The sequence below is a fragment of the Notolabrus celidotus genome, chromosome 1, assembly GCF_009762535.1.
Source record: "Notolabrus celidotus isolate fNotCel1 chromosome 1, fNotCel1.pri, whole genome shotgun sequence".
Classification (NCBI taxonomy): domain Eukaryota; kingdom Metazoa; phylum Chordata; class Actinopteri; order Labriformes; family Labridae; genus Notolabrus; species Notolabrus celidotus.
Window position 1 is genome coordinate 26962986 of NC_048272.1, and position 20687 is coordinate 26983672.

Sequence of the window (20687 nt, forward strand, 5' to 3'; positions counted from 1 at the left end):
TCCCCCCATGCTTTTGTCTCTTTATTGTGGGTTTTTATGATGTAAAGCACTTTGTAATGTCTGATTTGATAAGTGCTTTATAAATAAACTTTATTATTATTATTATTATTATTATTATTATTATTATTATTATTATTATTATTATTATTATTATTATTATCATTGTTTTTATTATTATTATATAGTCTAGGTCTGTGTCTCCAAATAAAGTTCATATTTATTTGGTTGATACATTTTATCATTTTTTTTGGAATGGCATTAGAGTATGCTGGGTAAATACATCTAGATAAGGATTCCATCTTTGTTAGATATATTCGACCTAATATTGAAAGGTCTCTTTGAAGTCATGAATTTAATTTGGCCTTGCATTCCTTTATTTTATTTTCTACTTCAAGGGATTGATTTTGTTTTTGGTCCTTTGTAATATAAATTCCTAGGTATTGTATTTCTGGCTTGATTGGAATACTGCAAATATATCTCAGTGGTGTGTCATTTCAACAGTGACTACTAAAACACTTCCTGTGTGTATGGTGGCATACATTTCCCAGCATGCTGTTTGTTGTTGCGCAGGTCACGTGACACTACGTCTGTCAACATTAGTGGGCAGGGAAGCAGCAGCTGGATGTTCGCGAGCGGTGACCTGCAATTATTTATAACACATTTTGAAATACATGCGAGCAGTTTGTGCATGTGCAACAGCCCCGGATAACAACTTCACACAGTTTGCAACATTTAGAAGAAAGCACGAGGTTTTTTTTAGCATTACAAAATGACTAGTTAGCTTCGGTGCTAGCTAGGTAAATAGCATATCAGCCGCTGGCTCTCCTTTCAACTATGGACGCTCGTCTGGCTGCAGGATTCCACTCCTCAATGGTTTACCTGCACTGTACAAGATAATAGAATAAGTTGTGGCACTGGTTAGGTTTTTCAGTAGCTGCATGACAAAGATCTAACCGGTGTGTCCGTAACTAATGTTAGCTTCCAGGTCGAGCAGGACATGGTTCTTCCCTGCTACGTGGACCTTCTTCACCAGATATTGATTTTTACATTTTGAGTGTGCAGAGGAGCCGGATACAGCTGTAATAACCCTTCTTGAGCCACCACTTGACTTCTCTTATAACAACACAGCCATGGCTGTAGGGATGCCAGAAGCAGGATAATGAGTCCGCGCCTGGAGGTGAGACGATGCCACCATCTTTCACTGAAGACAGTCCAGCTTAACATATCGATTAGCTGACCAACAACTGCTGGAGAGGACGAGGGGAGCACACACACATATCTGTGTATGAAGCTACCTCTGTCGGCTCTATCAATCAGTCTTGTCCAGCTCTTCTGTTAGTGGTGTCAATATGCAGTCCCAGCTCGGAGACATGACTCTGGCAGGTCTAGGAGGAGCAGGGTCACCTGTTGTGTCCTTCACCAACACATCGGTTCCCTCCAGCCCGACGCCAGGTACTGACACCCGAGGGTGCGAGAATGGCGCCCTGATGGACTCGTTTGGGATTTTCCTGCAAGGTCTTCTCGCAGTCGTGGCTTTCAGCACCCTGATGTGTGAGTATGACAAGAGTTCTGCTGTGTTCCTCATACATGACCCTGGCTCTTGCTAGGGGCCAGACAATCATCCAGTGGCATCACTTTGTGCCAGTGCATTTCGACCAAGAGTTCTGGGGTCTTTTAGCCCCCAGAACTACTTTCCCCGGATCTAAAAGGTTCCTGTGCCCCCATTGTTGTCTGCGTTTTGACCACAGGCTGAAGTCCCAGGTAGATTGTGCAAATCAGGCCAGTGACGTATGGAGATAAAAAACTATATTCAATATTATTTTGAAATCTTAATAAAAAACTAAACTAGTTTGCATTCCCAGGAACTCCCTGTGTTTCAACAACTGTGTAAACTCCACAAACACTGTTACGTTCAACTGAAAGTCCCAAGACCTTTGAAAAGTACTACCCCCCCCCCCCAAGCAGGGGCTTTTCAGGGGGGAGAATGTCTACCCTTTAACTAAATTTCGACCCTGGTTCCTCCGGTCGAAACGCACATAGTTCAGGGGTAAAGTCCCTAGTTCCGGGGTAAAGTTCCTGCGGTGGAAAAATGCCTTTAGTGGATCAGATGTGATATTGATCCAAGCTTGAAGGGTCAGTTCTGAGACTTTTAAGTAAGTAAGTAAGTACATTTTATTTAGTATAGCACCTTTCATAGAATAAAATCACAAAGTGCTTCACAGGAAAAATATTCAAATTAAAATGAAATCATAAAAAAATTAAATGAAATCATAAAACAGTAAAAGAAGCAGACAATAGCATAATTAAAACATTAGTCTGTACAAGGTGGGTCGAAGGCCTGTTTGAATAAATGTGTCTTTAAGAGTTCTTTAAAAGTGACAACAGAGACAGCTGAACGAATATTTACAGGAAGAGCGTTCCACAATGTTGCCACTTCAAACTAAAACGCACGGTCACCTTTTGTCCTAAAACGAGCTTGAGGGACAACCTGCAAGCCCTGGTCAGAAGACCTGAGTGACCTACTGGTGAGGTAGGGGTGGAGCAGGTCGGCAACATATTCAGGAGCCTGACCATGCAGAGCTTTATACACAAATACAAGAACCTTTAAATTAATCCTAAATTTAACTGGAAGCCAATGTAGGGAAGAGAGAACCGGAGTGATGTGGTTTGTCCGGCTGGACTTGGTCAACAGCCTTTCAGCAGTGTTCTGGACTAATTGAAGACGATGGAGGGACAACTTACTGAGGGATGACACAAAAGCATGAATGATCATTAACAGGAAAATGAAAATATTAGAAAGAAAGTCTTTTTACCTTTTGAAAACTAAATGTATGAATCAGTTTAATATAACACCACACCCACCACCCTGTTCTCCTGTTAAAGTAATTGGTTGTAGTTTTAATAAAAGCAGCTTGTGCTTCTTACTTCCTGACACACAGTCATAAAGATAAGGGAGTCATTGCAGAGAAGGAGACTCTCCACCTTAATTATTTTGTCACAGGTGGTGTCTGCAACTGTGAAAATCACTCACCGCTTCAATTCCAGTTTAAATGTTAGAAACAAAAAAATGTTGTAGCACAAACTTTTCACTTTTCAATCTCCACTGAAGCTGAATTACTTAAGAAATAACAATCTCTCTAAATTTAGATGGACAGTATAGATCCCCTGCTGTAGTCTTCCAGAAACTCACAGTGATGTATCAGTATTACATACAGTACACAATATTACACAGAGTCAAACATATCCACACTGATGGCTTAGCCTTTGGGAATCAACTTCAGCCTCAGTATCTTGCCACTTCCACATGTGGGCTTGATGGGCCAGGGATCGAGCAGACTGATAATTCCCCACTGACATCCAACTGAAGTCGTTCTTGTTTGATTTCTCCCTGCTCAGCTTTGTTTATATCTCTGGTAGAGATGGCTTCATATGCAATCAAATTTAGACAGGCAGGACACATTGGTAAAGGTTAAGCCATGGTTCCATTTGGTCAGTGTCTGGCTCAGCACTAACTGTGTGACCTAATGAGAGCAGCTTTGTTTGTCCCAGCAGCCTTGCAGCAGTGAGAGAGGAATGTTCAGCATGTTGGTGCTTTGTTTCTTTTTGCTTAAGGCTTTGAGCTGAAGGAGAAGGCTGAGGCCACCGCCTGCACTCGCATCACACCCAGCTGCAAGCAGGGTGTGTTCAGACTGAAGTCACACTTGTACTCAGAGCAGAAACTGAGGTCACAATCTTTAGAAGAGCCAGAGTGTATGAACACACAAAAAGTCTGGAAAGTGTTTGTGTACCGTACAGGTTTTACAAAAGTTTGACGTGTTTACACAGCTTTGAACAGCATGTACACCGTGATCCAAATTGTAATGCAAGTAGCATTTTTGTGAATATTTTAAAAACTATGTCAACAGTCGTTTTCAAATTTGATAGGAAGTCAGATAGTGAATATTTCTTCAACTGTGTGGTTAAAATGACGCTTTTCAAATTATGTTGGCTTTATTTTTAAATAAATGCAGAATCTGCAGAAATTAGTGTGCAAAATTATTATGCAAGTTGGTGATAAGAGCATGTAACTTGTGAAAATTAAAAACTGGGCACCATTTTTAATGTTCTTTTGATTGAAAATAATAATATTTGCAACTTGCAAAATAATTTGGAACACGGTGTACTGTCTGTGTCTGATGTAAGTAAAGTAAATCTCACCAGTCATGATAAGACTGCTCTCTTGTGCAACTCTGTGTCGCTCGAAAGAAGATGGCAGTGGGGGTGTCATGGCAAACAAGTCACTATTGTGGAGAACAGCAAGAGCTTTATTTGTGTTGGACATGCCACTGGTTTCTGTGTTTAGCCTTTCTGCACAACACATTAAGAACTTGTTTTATAAATAGGAACTGATTTAAGTGAGGACTTATAAAAAGCCTTATAAGAGTCTGAGTCAATGTTACATTCACATGTCGCTGAAGTGTTTGTTGCCAATGTTCTCAGAAACTATCATATAGTCCCTGCTGGTCAGGTTAGCTCCGTTTAGATGACTCAATATTTGTGAACAACCGCATATCTTCACTGAAGAATCTATATTCTGATCCACTTTACTGTTTTTGCAACTTCAAAAGAAAAGTTCACTGCTTTCTGTCATCTCAGCAGTGAGCTGATAATATGACTATCAAATGAATACATTTTTAGCTGCTACATGTGCTAAAACCTGTTTCAGTTCATGGTTTGACCACTGCTTCTGCTTTCTCTCTCACCAACAATCTTGTTGCTTGTTTATTGTTCTTCTACAAAGCATAGATTAAGCCTTTATCTTACACTTCTTCTCACTTTAAGGCACATTTCTGCCACACAGTTTGATGAACAAAGATGTATTTTTTGTAACTTGAAATGCAAACAAAGGAGATTCTATTTGGTTTTTCTGTTTTCTCAACCTTTGTGATTTGTTTTGAAATCTCACTATCATTCTCATATCATTCTCTTCACTCCACAGTGAAACGCTTCAGAGAGCCGAAACACGAGAGGCGACCCTGGAAGATTTGGTAAGGCAGCAGAGCCAGCTTAAGTTCATGTTGCTGCATCAAATGAATCCTTCTGCAGTGCTTCAAAAGTATTTCAGCTGTTCTGTCTCCTTGCAGGTTCCTGGACACCTCAAAACAGGCTATTGGGATGTTGTTCATCCACTTTGCCAACGTCTTCTTGTCAGACCTCACAGAGGAGGATCCATGCTCACTGTGAGTCCATCTTGAACTGTTTCTCCTCCTCCTTAACTGACTCTGCATGTTAGACCGCCAAGAAACTGTGAAACTAAAAGGACACTCAAAGTGCAGTTTAATGTTACATTCACATGTCTTTCCACACAGATACCTCATTAACTTCCTCTTGGATGCTTCTCTGGGTATGCTGATAATCTATGCTGGGGTGAGAGCTGTCAGTGCGATTGTAGAGTGGAGGCAGTGGGACTCTCTGCGTTTTGGAGAATACGGTGAGGACCATGTGTGTGAGTTGGTAAAGTGAGAGGTGAGGATATTCCTCAAATACCTGTAATGCCCAATGGAGGGCAGTAACTGCCCGCAGTTCTGCTTTACTGCAATGTCAAATCTAAAGTTGCCAGAGCATTCTTTGTCTCCAAAACTGTTTGTGTAACGCTGAGGTAGTGAAATCTAATAATGGATCTGTGCTACATATCTGAATACCAAAGCAGATTTTTTTATTGTTGTTAAGAAATCTGTCTCTGTTTTCCTGTGTGTGTGTGTGTGTGTGTGTGTGTGTGTGTGTGTGTGTGTGTGTGTGTGTGTGTGTGTGTGCGTGTGCGTGTGCGTGTGCCTAGGAGAGCCAGTGCAGTGCACAGCATGGTTGGGCCAGTGCGTCCTTTATATCCTCATCATGATGTTTGAGAAGGTCCTTATCATGCTTGTCCTCCTCATCCCTCAGTGGAAGAAGGTCAGTAAAAAAACCATTATGACTCCCAAATATAGAGGATGCATTAAATACCTGTTTATTTTATGTTTGGTCCAAGCAGCAACCTCAGGCTTAAAAATATGAGTCCAATGCGGAGGTGTTAAAAACTGCAGTTCATCGAGGATCTGCTTGAGGCTGGCTCTTGAAGTACCAGAAACCACATACACACCAATTGGATAGCTCATTTCTCGATCGGCTCACACTGTACAGGGGGTGAATTTTTTTTCTAACACGGCAATTTCGAAGATATTGAGATTATGAGTCTTCCATTGAGAGGCACAGCTGACTTGATTGACAGGCAGGAACACTGTAGCTGTTGGCTAGGAGGCTCAAAGCCCGCCTCTTTACGTCACAATCGCTCGACAGCAGCAATATGACAAGCAATATGACAGCGGGAGCAATTGTGACAGTGCTTCAGAAACAGATAGGTGATGTCACGGATTCTACGTCCATATTTTATACAGTCTATGGTTTGGTCAGAAGAGTCATGGAAGTGCTATACAAACACAGTCCATTTACCATTCATTAGTTTATAAACATTTCAAAAGTTCAGGTTGACTTGCAGAGCATTATGGGGTGCATTTTTCAAAGAATAACTCCTTTTTAATGTTTTTTTTATTATTATTCATGAGCATGCTTATAGACATAGGGAGGAATTGACCAATCAGTCCCTCCAGGAAGTTGCGATTTCGCGATCGCAACTATCAACGCAAATTCAACCAATCAGCGCGTTTTTTTCACGGCCTTGCAATTTTTTACAATCACCGCAACTTTCCCGCAAATTTGACCAATTACCTTAATCTCAGCCGCTGTTTGTCATCGGTTTTGTCATCAATTTGACTTCCTTGGAACATAAACGTAAGTCCTCACTTCAACAGCAAAACACACACGGAGAATGGGTGAAGAGAGGGGACAGCAGGCAGGACAAGTGACGATGACAACGTTGTTATTTATAGATTGAGGGGCTCAGTGTTAGCTTGGTCACCTACCTGCAGCAGGTGTGCTTTATGAACCAGCTCTCCTCACCTCCATGCATCTGTCTCATCTTCATTGAGGATTTTTACCCCCGGTGTGCGTTAGTGACAAAGACACAACCGGGGGATGTATGTTTAATATTTGACGTTTGACGTTATTGCCGCTATTACCGTAAAAAGCTCTGTGTCTACAGCTTGATTTAATCCAGTTTGGTGATACATCAGACATATTTAGTAAGTTTTTATCAACTCCTTGTCATCAAAGATGCAGATTCATTTCAGAGTGCCGTGAACTGCCTGACTGTGCCTCAGTCGCTGTGAGGTGCATTCAGGGACCGTCGTAAATGTGCAATACAGTCTTTTCATGGCATTTTTCTGTGAATCAAGATAATCAAAATACAGTCAGTGGCCACATCAAGAATGTTTTCTAGAAACAACTGTAATTTAGTGTATTTACTTGCCCCTGAGATGTTATTGGAGGAAAAAAGCAAAAAAAAATAATCACAACTTTCACCGCAATTTTTTCAAAAAGCTGTCGCAAATTCAGGCTTTTTGGGCCGCAACAATCACAAAAAAAAAACGCGAAATCCTGAATGGACTGACTAATGAAGGATTGCTGCTGCTCATGGCACCAAAATTTGTGTCTCATTACCACCTGTCACCCACAGAAAGAGCTTTTTTTTTTACATTAGCTGATTTCAGCACTGAGTAGATTGTTAGCCATTCAAAAGTAAACAGGAACAGATTACTGAAAGAATAAAACAGATTAGTTCTGGTCAGGATCTGAAGAAAGATAAGTTTAACCGCTTCTTTCAAAGGAGGCGTGAAACAACAAGAAAGGAACTTTCCCTAAGGCAGCTCTAACTTGTTCAGACTGTGTCCCATTTAATTCCCAACAAGGGAAGAAGTAAAGCTGCTTGATTTGATGTGGGCCATCATAAAAGAAACATTTCACTGTTTGTTAACTTAGTATTTAGCTGTTTGTGATGTCTTGATTAAATAAATAATGGCTGATTTGAAGGTCCTTGGTTGTTCACAGAAATCCTCTGAGTTGAGTCAATTTTTCTCACTCGATAAACACTTGCAGAGCAATTTCTTTCATATTTTGAATCATGCACTTTTTACATCCAATTTACTGGCAATGTTGTTGTTTATAAGTAGTTGTCTCCATGTATAGATCAGTTAAAGAGTGTGAAGACTTGAGCAAGAACGATATCATGTCACACAGAGGCAAAGGCATCACTGTTTGCTATCCAGTGAAGTAAAGGTGACTTAAATAGGTTTTCCCTGACTGGGAATCGAACCAGGGCCAAATCCAAACCACTAGACCACCAGGAAAGGCAAAGATGGACCTCAAATAGAGTTTTGAAGGCTGCCAAGATTCCAGTTTTTCTTTAAATCAAGGGAGGGCGTATTTTCAAATGATTTTCCAACCTCTTTATGTTCATCCAAGGACAATGAATTGTTTAAACTGTCTGTTCTGTTTTCTTCAGTATGACACAAGAGCTGTGGAACATTAGTTTGAGTTCACAGCAGACAGTTTGCCACCATCAGTGTGCTCCACTTGTTGTTTGAATGTTCTGTCATCTGTTTTTTATGTTGCCAAAACATACACCTGCTTGAGGCCTTTTTCATCCTGTAGTAATCAGAAGAATGCCTCATGTACACATCTCACTGAGCACTGTTGAGGGTATTTGTCTGAAGTTAGACTACTATTGTTAGACTACTATATAATACAATGAATCTAAGCCTGTTTGAAAACCCCCAAACTCTAGACCAACAGGAAAGCTAATCTGCATGAAGACAAGGACTCGTGTATTCTTTCTGATGTTGTTGGTTTCTGGCAGATTCTTTAAGGGGTCTTAGTTGCCCCCTCCAATCTTTGACCTTGGTTGTCTCAAACTTTTGCTGTCACATGCAGAGCTTACAGTCCTCGTCGCAGGGGTTGCTGGTTCAATTCCCAGTTGGACCATTCCCTGCATGTCTTCCCCCGCACTCTCCCCGCATTTACTGTCTCTCTTCAGCTGTCCTAAATAGATAAAGGCTAATAGCCCCAAAATATAATAGATATATAAAAAAATATATAGACTTTTACTGTCCGCGTTGCTGCTGTGTATGCTCATGTTTGTTCTTGTCTGTATGTGTTGTGTATGTTTGTGTGCATCACAGCTGGCCCTCCTCAACCCCATACAGAATCCTGACCTGGAGCTGGCCATCGTTATGCTCATCGTCCCGTTCTTCATTAACGTAAGTCTGCTGTCATTACGTCTTTTTGTTTTGTGCACGCTTGTTTTCATGTATCTACTAAGAATCTGTCATTCCTTAATCATCCCTGTCTGTTTAGACCATAGTGATGTTTTGTATGTGTATAAAAGGAAAAAAAAAAGATCTCCCTAGATTTGTTGAATGATATAAGAAATCAACTCCATCAGTTGATGAGAAGGTAAACATAGTTCACCCTTATATCTTCTGTGTTTCTTGTAGGCTCTCATGTTCTGGGTGGTAGATAATTTTCTAATGAAGAAACACAGGACAAAAGCAAAGATAGATGAGAGAGAGGAGGACTCTAGGGGGAACAGCAAGGTGCGCTACAGACGAGCTCTGTCCCATGATGACTCAGAGTCAGAGGTAAGTCTCACTGTTACACATCTGTAAATCAAAATCTGTTCTTATGAACATTTTACACAACATAGACACTCTTATTACTCTAGATTTATATCTAAGCTTATTGAGGCTGTTAAAAATGACTATACACTGATGGCAGACTTTTTCATACTTGTGATGTGTCAGACACTCAGGACAACGCTCCATCTATGTGAATGCACATTCACAATGCAGTGCACTCTCAGTCTGAGGAACATCTCTAAGAGCTGCTTATTGTTGTCTTTTTAAAAGCACCTAGTAACTTTACAAGCTTGTAACCAGATGAGCCCAACGCAGAGCTCTGTGCCACATACCCATCATAGCTCACAGCACATGAAGTGATAGCAGAAGCCTTGTAGACACACATTTTCAATCAGCAAACCCACTTCAGGAGACGGGCCATTGATTTTTACCAGTTAATCTGTTTTGTTGTTTGAATGTAGCTCTTGATGTCTAAGTTACTAAGAGTCTGATTAGTACGGTGGCCCTGAAGTGCAAATCACAACTGCATATCAGAAAACACAAATAGCAAATCAAAAAACACAACGGCAAATCAAAAAATTTGCCGTTGTGTTTTCTGATTTGCCGTTGTGTTTTCTGATTTGCTATTTGTGTTTTCTGATATGCAGTTGTGATTTGCACTTCAGGGCCACCGTAGATTAGGCATTTGTACATAAAACTGTGCTCCCTGACCGCGAGTCGAACCTGGGCCGCGGTGGTGAGAGTGCCGAATCCTAACCACTAGACCACCGGGGATAGCTGTCAATAAGGTAGCATGCCTGGAATTTGTTGCACATACCGCCTCCTGTGTTGCTGGTGGAGCCCAGAGAGATCAGGGATGTTGGTGTGAATGTGATGTAAGATACAGAGGTGTCTCAGTTGTCACTTCAACCTCACAGACAGCAGATTGCTGTGGTCCTTGACTATTAATCACTCAGTAGCAAATGCAAGAACAATTCCCATTTGCATTAACAGTAGGCAAAGTTTTAAGGACACCGTCATATTGACTAACTTACATGAGACAGATCTTTACCTATTACACCTGAAATATGTTTTGAGCACATGTATAGTAGTCTAGCTATGGAAGTCCAAATCATTCTATCTAAAACTGGAAATACACATTAGAGTGTGTTCCCTGACCAGGATTCAAACCCTGGTCTGTGTGTGCTCAATCTTTAGCACCAGACTGTCAGCAGACTGTGACATCTAGTGGCAGAGATGTGAACTGACATTTTGGGAAACGGTCTCAAACATTCATCAGTTCGTGACTATTGATAATGATACCCTGGTACAACTTACACCAGCCAAGTGGACACTTGAAGTGTTTGAGGGGGAGCTCAAGCCAGTGGAGGCAGGAGTAGCATAATTAGATTTGCTTGTGTTTGTTTGAAACAGACACTTTAAAGACTTGATTTGAGACATGTGAGTTGAATTAATGAAAGCACACCATAACTAAACCAAAAGGAAGCAGTCTAACTGTCCTGTATTTTTGAGCATGCAAAACAAAATCTGTCATTATAAAAAAAAAAAGGATCCCCTCACCTTGGCAGCAAGATGCAGCAAGGTTTTTCCTCCTGTAAAGTTTGAGTTTATTTATCTTTGTGGGGAGAGCTGATTACTTTTCTGAAATCAGAGCTTAGAATACCTCAGAAATGAAAGATCAAACCTAGATAGAACCCCAGAATGTAAAATCCTAACTGTTTCACTTGCTTATTTAACATCCTTTCCATTGTTTGTTTCCATTGTGAGAAGGTATCTTTGATAGAAGACATTGTTAAGACTTGCGCTCAGGTACATAGAGTATAATCAAACAAAAGAAGTTCATAAAAAATGTAGAATAATAAAGACACATAAACAAGCTGTCATAAACGTGTGAGAGTCAGGAGCAGCTGGTCCTGAATTAGTCTCCTCATTTGTAAAAGTGATTTTGATTTATAATCAAACCAGCTTCACTGCCATATTAACTGCTGTAGAAAAGTCTGATAAAAGTGATATGGGTCCCCGTGTAGGGGTATAACAAATCAAGGATGAGAAGATCAGGTCAGACAGAAGTCACAAGGAAGTAATCAGCTGCTTTTCTTAGGTGTGTATACCTACCTACCTACCTAGCATTAACATCCAATCTGGGGGATTCAAAAAACAAGCTTTAAGTACAAGCATTCACACCTTGCATCAACCACAGATCTCCAGTGACCAATTAAATTCTTACTCTCCCACTACAGATGCTGATAAACACGGAGCACCATAAACCTTCATTAGACTTTAAAGACATTATATGATGACAAACGTTTTTTTGCAGACACAAGCTGAAGGCTGCACGATCAGCAGAGCAGAGTAGGTAATATCACAGACTGAAGTGATGATGTGATGTAAAACTTTTGTTTGATTATATGAGCCCTGGTGTTCATGGTGTCATTACTTTGCGTTCAAATCTGCACAACAAAAAACAACAAAAAGGCTGACGTCATTAATGCACAGATCCATGCTCTGCTCAAAACTGCACCACATTTGGCAAGGCAAGGCAGCTTTATTTGTATAGTGCATTTCATACACGAGGGCAACTCAATGTGCTTTACATTAAAACATCAAAAGCATTGGAAACATTCAGACAGGCATAAAAGAACAAAATTAGAATGACGAATATAATAAAACAGAAAAGAAAAGGTGAATTTGAAATGTATTAAAAATTACATTAAAATTTGCATTTAAAGTGAGTTAAAATAAGCTACGCTAGGAGGGCAGTGGCAAATAAGAAAGTCTTAGTCTTTAATTTAAAAGAGGTGAGTGTTGGAGCGGACCTACAGCTTTCAGGGAGTTTGTGGTGCATAATGACTTAACGCTGCTTCACCATGTTTCGTTCTGACTCTAGGGACTGAAAGCAGACCAGTACCTGATGACCTCAGAGGTCGAGGTGGTTCATAAAGTAGCAGCAGATCAGAAATGTATTGTGGGCCTAAACCATTCAGTTGGGCCTAAACCAACTGAATGGTTTAGGCCCACATTAATGAATTAGTGTTTAACAGGGTCTGTTTTCAGAGGGTTACCTCCATGCTGTCCGGCTCAAGCTCAACATTGCCCATGTCGTGATCTATACAGAGGGGTTTTGCTTGGTAATTTTGTGGCCTAATGACTACCACAGTCCCAGCCAGTTTATACCCTGCATGTCCATAAATAGAGGACTTATCAGCTCTTCTTTGATTATGTTCAGCTTTTGGGTGGAACAACGATTGGATTAGTTTGTTAAGCACATGATAAAGCAGCCTTATTTTGCCAACAGAAACAGCACAGAACCTTGTCTGTAAAAGCCTCACCTCCCTCATACAGATAACCAAATATTCTGTGTAAGCAAGTTTCTGATCATTTCACGTTACGTTTACCACACAACTATATATTTCTGTAAACCTGCAAGAAGGGATGGGAGACAAGAATAGAACTGCTGTTCATACTTTTGGTTTGACAAAGATCACATGCTGTATCACTCGTCAGAGAGCAGGCTGCATGTAAGGAAGTCTTCAGATCTGTAAAAGTAAAGCTCCTTTTCAGGACATTTTAACATATGAATGGTCAAAGCAGTGCAGACAAAAGCCAGCTTCCTGGCTGGTTTCGTTTCCAGCAGCACGCTGCTGCTGCATGCCTCTGAGCACATGGTTTTAGTAGAGCGCTGAGATGTGGGGGATGGGCTAAGCCATGCTCAAACACAAAACGCATTCAGCTGTTAAGAGCACTCACAGCGGGCCAGTGGCGCAATGGATAACGCGTCTGACTACGGATCAGAAGATTCTAGGTTCGACTCCTGGCTGGCTCGTTCCTTTTCGTTTTGAGTCTTACAGTTCACAGTATACTGAAAGCAGCGCTAGTGGATGAAGAATGTCATAGGTTACATAACCAGACGTCAGCTTTCGGTGGAAAACTGTCAGTGTCACTGCAATCTCACATAGTTTCTTAGTGAAATGAAAGCTCTACTTCAAACACAGACACATAAATAGAGTTACTAGATGAGTAATGTCCCCCGCATAAGTTCGGCACAGATACTTTGCCAAGCTTTGAGCTCTCATTCAGTTTGGGCCAATTTAGGATGTACAGACAGCTACTCATATCACAAGAGTTAGCCAATTACTACAGAGCTGAATATTTCTCTAACCAGCCAGAATAATTCTTACTGTTTAACAACAAACCTGCCTTCTACATATCCAAATTGTCCTAATGTTTGTCTGCCCCTCCTCCTGTTTTCAGATCCTTTTCTCTGCAGACGATGAAATGGATGAGTCAGATGAGGATGATGTTCGTCGGCTCACCGGCCTGAAGACAGTAAAGAAGAAGAAGCTTCGAATGGGGATCCCCGTTTGACCCATGTGCCTCGCTAAACTGCTACAATTCAACTTCCTCTGGTAGCTTGTCACAGGCCAGCATAGTTTTCCCAGTACCTCCACTGACTCTGTCTCTGTCTTACACAGTTAGGATGCGGTTTGATCAGAGAAGATTAGACCGTAATTGAATTCCCTTTACTTGTGACTCTTGGAGGACTCCTGCTTAAACTGTGTGCAGCCTGGGATTCCATTTAACACACTGGGAGATATATTTGCGGTTAACCAGGTACTTTGGATCACTGTTGGATTTTAACACAGCACTCCTGAGGCAAGTGTTGTGTTGAAGACACTGTTTGGGGAACGAAATCCCACCATTAGAAAACATAACACTGATAAATTCTTAATGCACGGATAATAGAAAAACCTTAACACTGGTTTCATATTGTATGGACATGGTATGGGTGCAGTGCTATAGATCACAGCTGAACCAAACATCATGCAAACAAACGGTTCGAGGAGTTGGTTATGTTGAAACTCCTGACAAAGTCTTTTTAAAGTGATTGTATTCCAGATGTAGATTCCATGTTATCTTTGTCCTTTTCTCATGTAGGCATCCCACAATGGCTTGTGATGTGTGTGTGTGTGCGTGTGTGCGCGTGTGCGCGTGTGTGTGCGTGTGTGTGTGTTTGTTTTTTCAGGGTGTGTACAGTTGGACGCATCTCAAACTTAGAGAAGTGTTATGTCAGTGTTGATGCGACTCAACACTTTCCAGCGCAGTTCCATGTTACTACTGCATATCTTGTATGTGATGTTGCTCATGTCTGTGGGAGCACATGGATGCTTGCTGCAACCTTTCATTTTGATCTTCTGGCACAGTGCTGGCAATGTTTAAACCTCTAGGGCTGCAAGCATCGCACCTCTTCAACCTCTGATGTCATCTCTGTCAGAGTTGTCTGTGGAGGAAGACTGCGGTCTCTGTTTCTTTGTGACTGGTTTACTGTTGTTTTTCGACTGTGTGCTCGTTGTCTTTCAGTGTCTTTTGTCCCAGTTTAAGTTGTAAGGTTCTGTATAAGTTTTGAGTGTTGTTTTGGGCCAAAAAGGTGACTATGCTTGTTCCAAAAGTGTTCTTTATTCCTTCACTCCAACTGGGAGAGTAGATTTGGGAACCATTTCTTGCACAAGTTCTCATTTATCAAAACTTTCATCTTTCCTGATGTGTTTCTTTTAATATACATATATTTTTTTTGTTACAATGATGTGCCTGAGTTAAATTACCAGCAGGTGTTTAGTTTTGCTTTTTGTGTGGTTTATTAAGTTTTGTGTATTTGTTTTGGACTTTTTTATCCAGAGCTCCAGAATTTCAGGCATGAAGCAGCATTCAGCAGGCTCTGATGTTAAGAATGTGACATGCAAAGACCTCTAAACTGTTAAACGACTGTGGACCAGACAGTTAGGAGAAAGTGTGTGTTTGTGTGTGTGTGCATGTGTGCATGCATGGCCATGCCAGTGTGTATGTACAGTATAACTGTATGTACTGTAGTGTGATGGATGCATTAAAGGGTGTTGCTTTGGTGTGACTGTTGGTCCTCTTGACAGTAACTGGGGAGTGACTTAAACTGTGACTGTGTTGATTGTGGACCTGGTGATGGTTTTATTACAATGATTTTGGCATGTTGGAAAGGAATAAATGACTGTGCATTTTGAGAGGAGGAAAATATGACATCTGGCCACAGAATTTATGTTAACTCTCCGCTCAGCCAGGACAAAGAGGGCTTTTAGTATTTTGCAAAGTTAAACTTCTAGATAATAACAAGTGATGGAGGTAAATTATAAACGCTTTTCCAATAAAGGATGTGAGACATTATTATGGCTCAGTTCTCCTTCTTCTACTGCTTCACTGTGTTTGGAAAGGTGTTCCTTGACTGGAAATCGGACCTGGGCAGTGGTGGTGAGGGCACCAAATCCTGACCACTTGACCAGGGATTCCCCCAATATAACAGTGCCAGAGACTGGTGGTATTTGATAAGCAGAGTTTCACACTGGCGTAAAGCTTACAGACACTTAACTAAGCTTGTTGAAGAAAATTAGTCTCTCTGTGTGCACTTGTCACTGTTGCCTTTGCTGCTTTAAATTATCCTGCTGCAACTGATGCTTTCACTCTGTCCTCATGCGTCATGGCAACAAAGAAAAGTAAAACAATATGACCTTTTAATTTAAAGGTTTAATTTAAAAACTAACTACAATTTATACAATAATCTATTAGTGGCTTGCCACCCCCCCTCCCTCCAGCCTGTTGAAACCCAACTCTCCCTCCTCCTAGGGCTTACGACCCCAGCGATGAGAATCACTGCACGGGACAAGTATTATGACGTCAGTGTGTCTGTTCATTTAAGGCAGGTGTTCCCAAACTTTTCAGCCTTTGACCCCCTAAAACATAGGTACCAAAGGCTCACGACCCCCACTGTTCCTCTAAGTTATTTAATGTGGCTTCATTTAGCTGGTTAGCAGAAAATTAGCCTACCTATATGAGCATGTGTCTGTGTTTCCTGTGCCGTTATGAATTAACCTGCTGCTACTGATGCTTTTGATAATCAGCTGTTCACTAACCTTAAACTTAGGAGTCATCTGGCAACAAAGAAAGGCAGAAAACTCATTACACTTTCTATTTTCAAGGTTTTATTTCTAATTTAGCTAATTTAGCTCCTCTTTTTGTGGATATTTTTTACTATAATGGGTAAAATGTACTAATTTTAGATAACTTTTCAAAATATCCTGGAAGACATCTCGCAACACACCATTTGTGTCTCGCAACCCCCCCATGGAATCCCGACCCACACTTTGGGAACCCCTGATTTAAGGTGTATAAAAAAGTTGCTTTGGTAGCCTTCTTTGAAGAGCCGTGATTGCTATTTGAAGCCCTGGAGTAATAAAAATATGGCTAAAAAAAGATTTAGCTGATACTTGTTTGTTCTTGTAATAACAATGGATAGAGCTGATTTTGTTGTCAGGAGTTATTCTAGGTATATGAGTCTTAGTTAACACACAATGCTAATTTCAATGTATTACACACCAGCCAGTCTTTTTCGGTGTTTGTTGTTCTCCTTCCATCCCTGGAGCCATAGTTTTTAAAGCCAGTGATGGAGCTCAGAGAACAGATTGTTTGTACCGTGAGAGAGATATTTAACTGGTTAAAGAAGGTAAACATATTACAAACCTAACAAAGAGATGCTCATTAACTAAAGCCTGCTGTCTATAAGGCCTAAAATAAGCACCTGCACCGACCTGTGTTTTGTCGTGAGATAGTAGTTTTGCTTCGCTCAGTGAGAACAATCAAACACACGAGGAGTGGGGGTGTTTGTTATTTCCCTTGTTTTCTCTCAATATAATTATCAAAGTCTGGATGGGCAGCAACAGGATTACTCAAATGAGTAAGAGTGCTTTCAGACCGCATGTGCGTTCGTGTGTCTGAGTTTCAATTTAAACTAATGAGTCAGTTTGTCAAGTATCACACTGTGAACTCTTTTAATTTCAGAATCTGACGTCAAGGCTACGACTTCAAGCAGACTAAGTTAAGAGATTTGTCAAAGTCCAATATAAACAAAGTCATCAAGAGAAATTAATACAACTAAAAATGTATAAACAAAACTTCACCACAAGAAATAGTGAGGTCACATGGTTTATTATTGATCAAATCAGACCTAGAAAAGTGTTTCAAATTGACCAAAATAAGAATTAAAAAGGTAAACACAAAAAATATGAAATGTCTGAAATTAGAGGTTGATGAGAAAGCTTTGGTGACCAGTGTATTATTTGGTCTCCTGTACCTGCCAGTTGTCTTTAATATGGTTTTATAGACTATGTTTGTCATCTTAACAGATACCGGATCACCTCAAGACTCCCTGATAACTTTTACTTATATTAGAAAACCACTAATGAACTTTCTGCCACATCACCAAGGTAGTGGGATAGTTTTCAGCTCTCTTCTTGGTTCAGGACTCATCCTGTTGCCTTATGTCAAATGTCTGGACATGCTTTTTACTAGAGCAAAAAAAAAAAAGAAATCCTCTTGAACTTGCATCAACTTTTTAACCATTGGAGTTGCATTAAGGTTTTGCCAGATAGTGGATTATCTTGAGTCCCCTTCACTAAAATTTGAAAAAAGGAGGTTATCTTTTCGAGGGTCGCCAAAGGCGCCACTTGAGTTGTGTCCAGAATTATCAGCTGTCGGCCTGTGAGCTTATGGTAAAAGATGCGCAACCCATTCCAGCTGTACCAGCCCTCACGTCACACCTAATTATACACACTGACAACAGGCAGAGTGGAACAGAAGGTAGGGGGTCTCACTGACTCACTGGGTCTGGACCTGGACTATATATAACGCGACTCTATCAGGGAGACAAAAAAAACTCACAAGAAAAACAAACAGCAATCACACAGGAAAGACGTGTTGGTGGAAGCAAGACAGAATCTTCAACAACCATGTCCCAGGTAGGCTACTTACAGTGATTCATCAAAATGCTGAGCTGTGGCAACAGTTTGAACACCCTTTAGTTCAACATTTTTCACCCCTACTATGCATGATCATCCATATCCACTGTACTTTTCTCTAGCCAGGCGAGGTAAAGAAGAAGAAGCGTCCCCCAATGAAGGAGGAGGACCTGAAAGGAGCCCGCAGTAAACTGGGACTGAAGGGCGAGGTCAAGAGTAAGACATATGAGGTCATGGTGGAGTGTGGTGAGTAAAGCCTTGTATTAATGTTTTCCCGTTAACACCTAAATACAGGCGAAGTGTGTGAAATGTAAACCATCTTAGACTCAGTTTGGTTTTCTTCCTCTCAATGTGTATAAGTGAACTCTCTAGATCAACAAAATACTTTTTTATTAATCCTGCTTAGACTGTAGACCCCTAATACTCTTAATAGCTTCAGTGTAAGTATCCATAACTTAAAAAGTTGAGGATATCACTTATAATATAATGTTAACACAAAAGGGCAAAAAGAATAAGCCTACGCAGTATCTAGGCTTGTTTTGTCTCTGTATTCAGCAGGTGTCTTGGTGTTTTGTTTTCTCTAGATTTGTTGGTAATTTAATTTTTATTAAGAGGAGACTGAATAGTCCACCCAACCCTCAAAAAACGCAAGCATTATATAAGTAGTGCCTTCAAGCATACAGATTTCTACAAATAGCCGAGGGGATCTGTTAAATGTCGTTTCCATTCCAATGAAGACACAAAAGAGCGTTCCCTGACCGGGAATCGAACCCGGGCCGCGGCGGTGAGAGCGCCGAATCCTAACCACTAGACCACCAGGGAGCGGTAGAGGCGTACTTGCTCGCAATCACTAATGATAAGGCAAGGTTCATTCTGTCGTTGTGAAATAGTGCTGCGACACAACACAACATGTATTTAACGTTTAGTTGAAATACTAAGAAGTAAATAAGGCATTGATATCTGTCATTGTTAAAATAAACTGGTTGCAATCTGGTATTCACTTTAACAAAGAACAGCTCTGGGTTTCGTGCACACACCTAAATACAATTGACTATTCCATGCCCTCTCAAATGTATTATTCTGTGGCATAAACAGGTATAACCTTACTGCATAGATTTTTTCTATTAGATTATTTTCTACTTTTTGTATTTTACAGCATATTTCTATAAAAATGGTTGTAGATAGTTCCTCTTTATCTTTATAAATGGAACCATTGGTAATCAATTACAATACAAACAGTGAAGTAGCTTCTGTATGAAGTGTTATTTGATTACTACACGATTTTCACGAGATTTCACCGTGATTATTGGTGTAGGTGTTGGTAGGACAAATTCAGCTTGGAACACAATTAACCTCAGTAGACTATAAATTCAGAAGGCCAACGAGTATCTTTTAGCAGCAGACCTTGAATAACCTCCATTTTACAACAACATATTCGGTAATACTGAAAAAGGTGCTGCTATCTTTCAATGTTGCTCCTGCTTGCAGAAGATAAAACCAACCACGTGTTTCACTGGTTGAACCCTAACCCAGGTTGTCAACAGAGGCTGATGGGCCTCAGGTTGGTTTTGAAGCCCTGCCAACTTACCACAAAAGTTTGCTGATTCAGGTTTTTATGTTTGTGTGTGGCAGGAATCCAATTTAGAAGTTAAAATGACTAATGTTAACTGCAAAAAATATACTCCTTGAATACTTGTGACTTTCTTATATACACGTATCCCTGTGTATTCCATGGAAGTAATAGAGAAAACAGCTGAATAATGAACAGGGTTCATTTGAGCTGAAATAAGTTTTTACTGTATTAAAAACTTAAAAAAAAAATCATTTTTGTTCCCATCCTGAGTTTTAGTGTCTCAAAGACACCTGATGAGAATTCCTTACTTTTCATGGATCAGCACTTACTGGGTTTAACCGTCTGTTTTGATAAATTTGTGTCTCTTTCTGTCATTTTCAGAGCGAATGGGCAAAACAGCTCCATCTGTGTTCAGTGCAGTGAGGTCGGGGACAGAGACAGCCTTGAGCAATCCTGCTGCTCCCAAAGCTCCTGGTGCAAGTGTGTTCAGCAAGTAGACACTCCCCAGGAAGAAACAACACATGCTGAAGTCTTTCTGTTTCTTAATCAAAGCTGAATCTGCCTTACATGGACTAATGAAAGAGTGACACATGTAAGAATCAATGTTTAAGATATATAAATAGGCTGGTTTTCAGCAAAAGGTTGAACCATGTGATGGATTGCTCTTTTTTGTACTTTTTTTGAATAAATGCATACATTTCTACTATGTTTAAATGTTGTTATTTCTTTAAATGATCAAGAAACAGCTGCAATTAA

The 20687-nt window shown here is 40.4% G+C and overlaps 1 protein-coding gene and 2 non-coding genes across 3 annotated transcripts; 2 read left to right on the plus strand and 1 right to left on the minus strand.

The window, feature by feature from the left end:
• Nucleotides 1-561: 561 nt before the first annotated feature.
• Nucleotides 562-20619, plus strand: stimate (STIM activating enhance). Its single transcript, XM_034691407.1, has 10 exons — nucleotides 562-1551; nucleotides 4979-5027; nucleotides 5124-5219; nucleotides 5349-5470; nucleotides 5816-5928; nucleotides 9090-9167; nucleotides 9405-9548; nucleotides 13797-13904; nucleotides 18481-18604; nucleotides 20313-20619. The coding sequence occupies exons 1-10, from the start codon at nucleotides 1350-1352 to the stop codon at nucleotides 20426-20428; spliced, it is 1152 nt and encodes a 383-aa protein (XP_034547298.1). The 5' UTR covers nucleotides 562-1349; the 3' UTR covers nucleotides 20429-20619.
• Nucleotides 13296-13368, plus strand: trnar-acg. Its single transcript has one exon. It is a non-coding gene; the product is annotated as a tRNA-Arg (tRNA).
• trnae-cuc lies at nucleotides 19109-19180 on the minus strand. The gene has a single exon. It is a non-coding gene; the product is annotated as a tRNA-Glu (tRNA).
• Nucleotides 20620-20687: the final 68 nt, after the last annotated feature.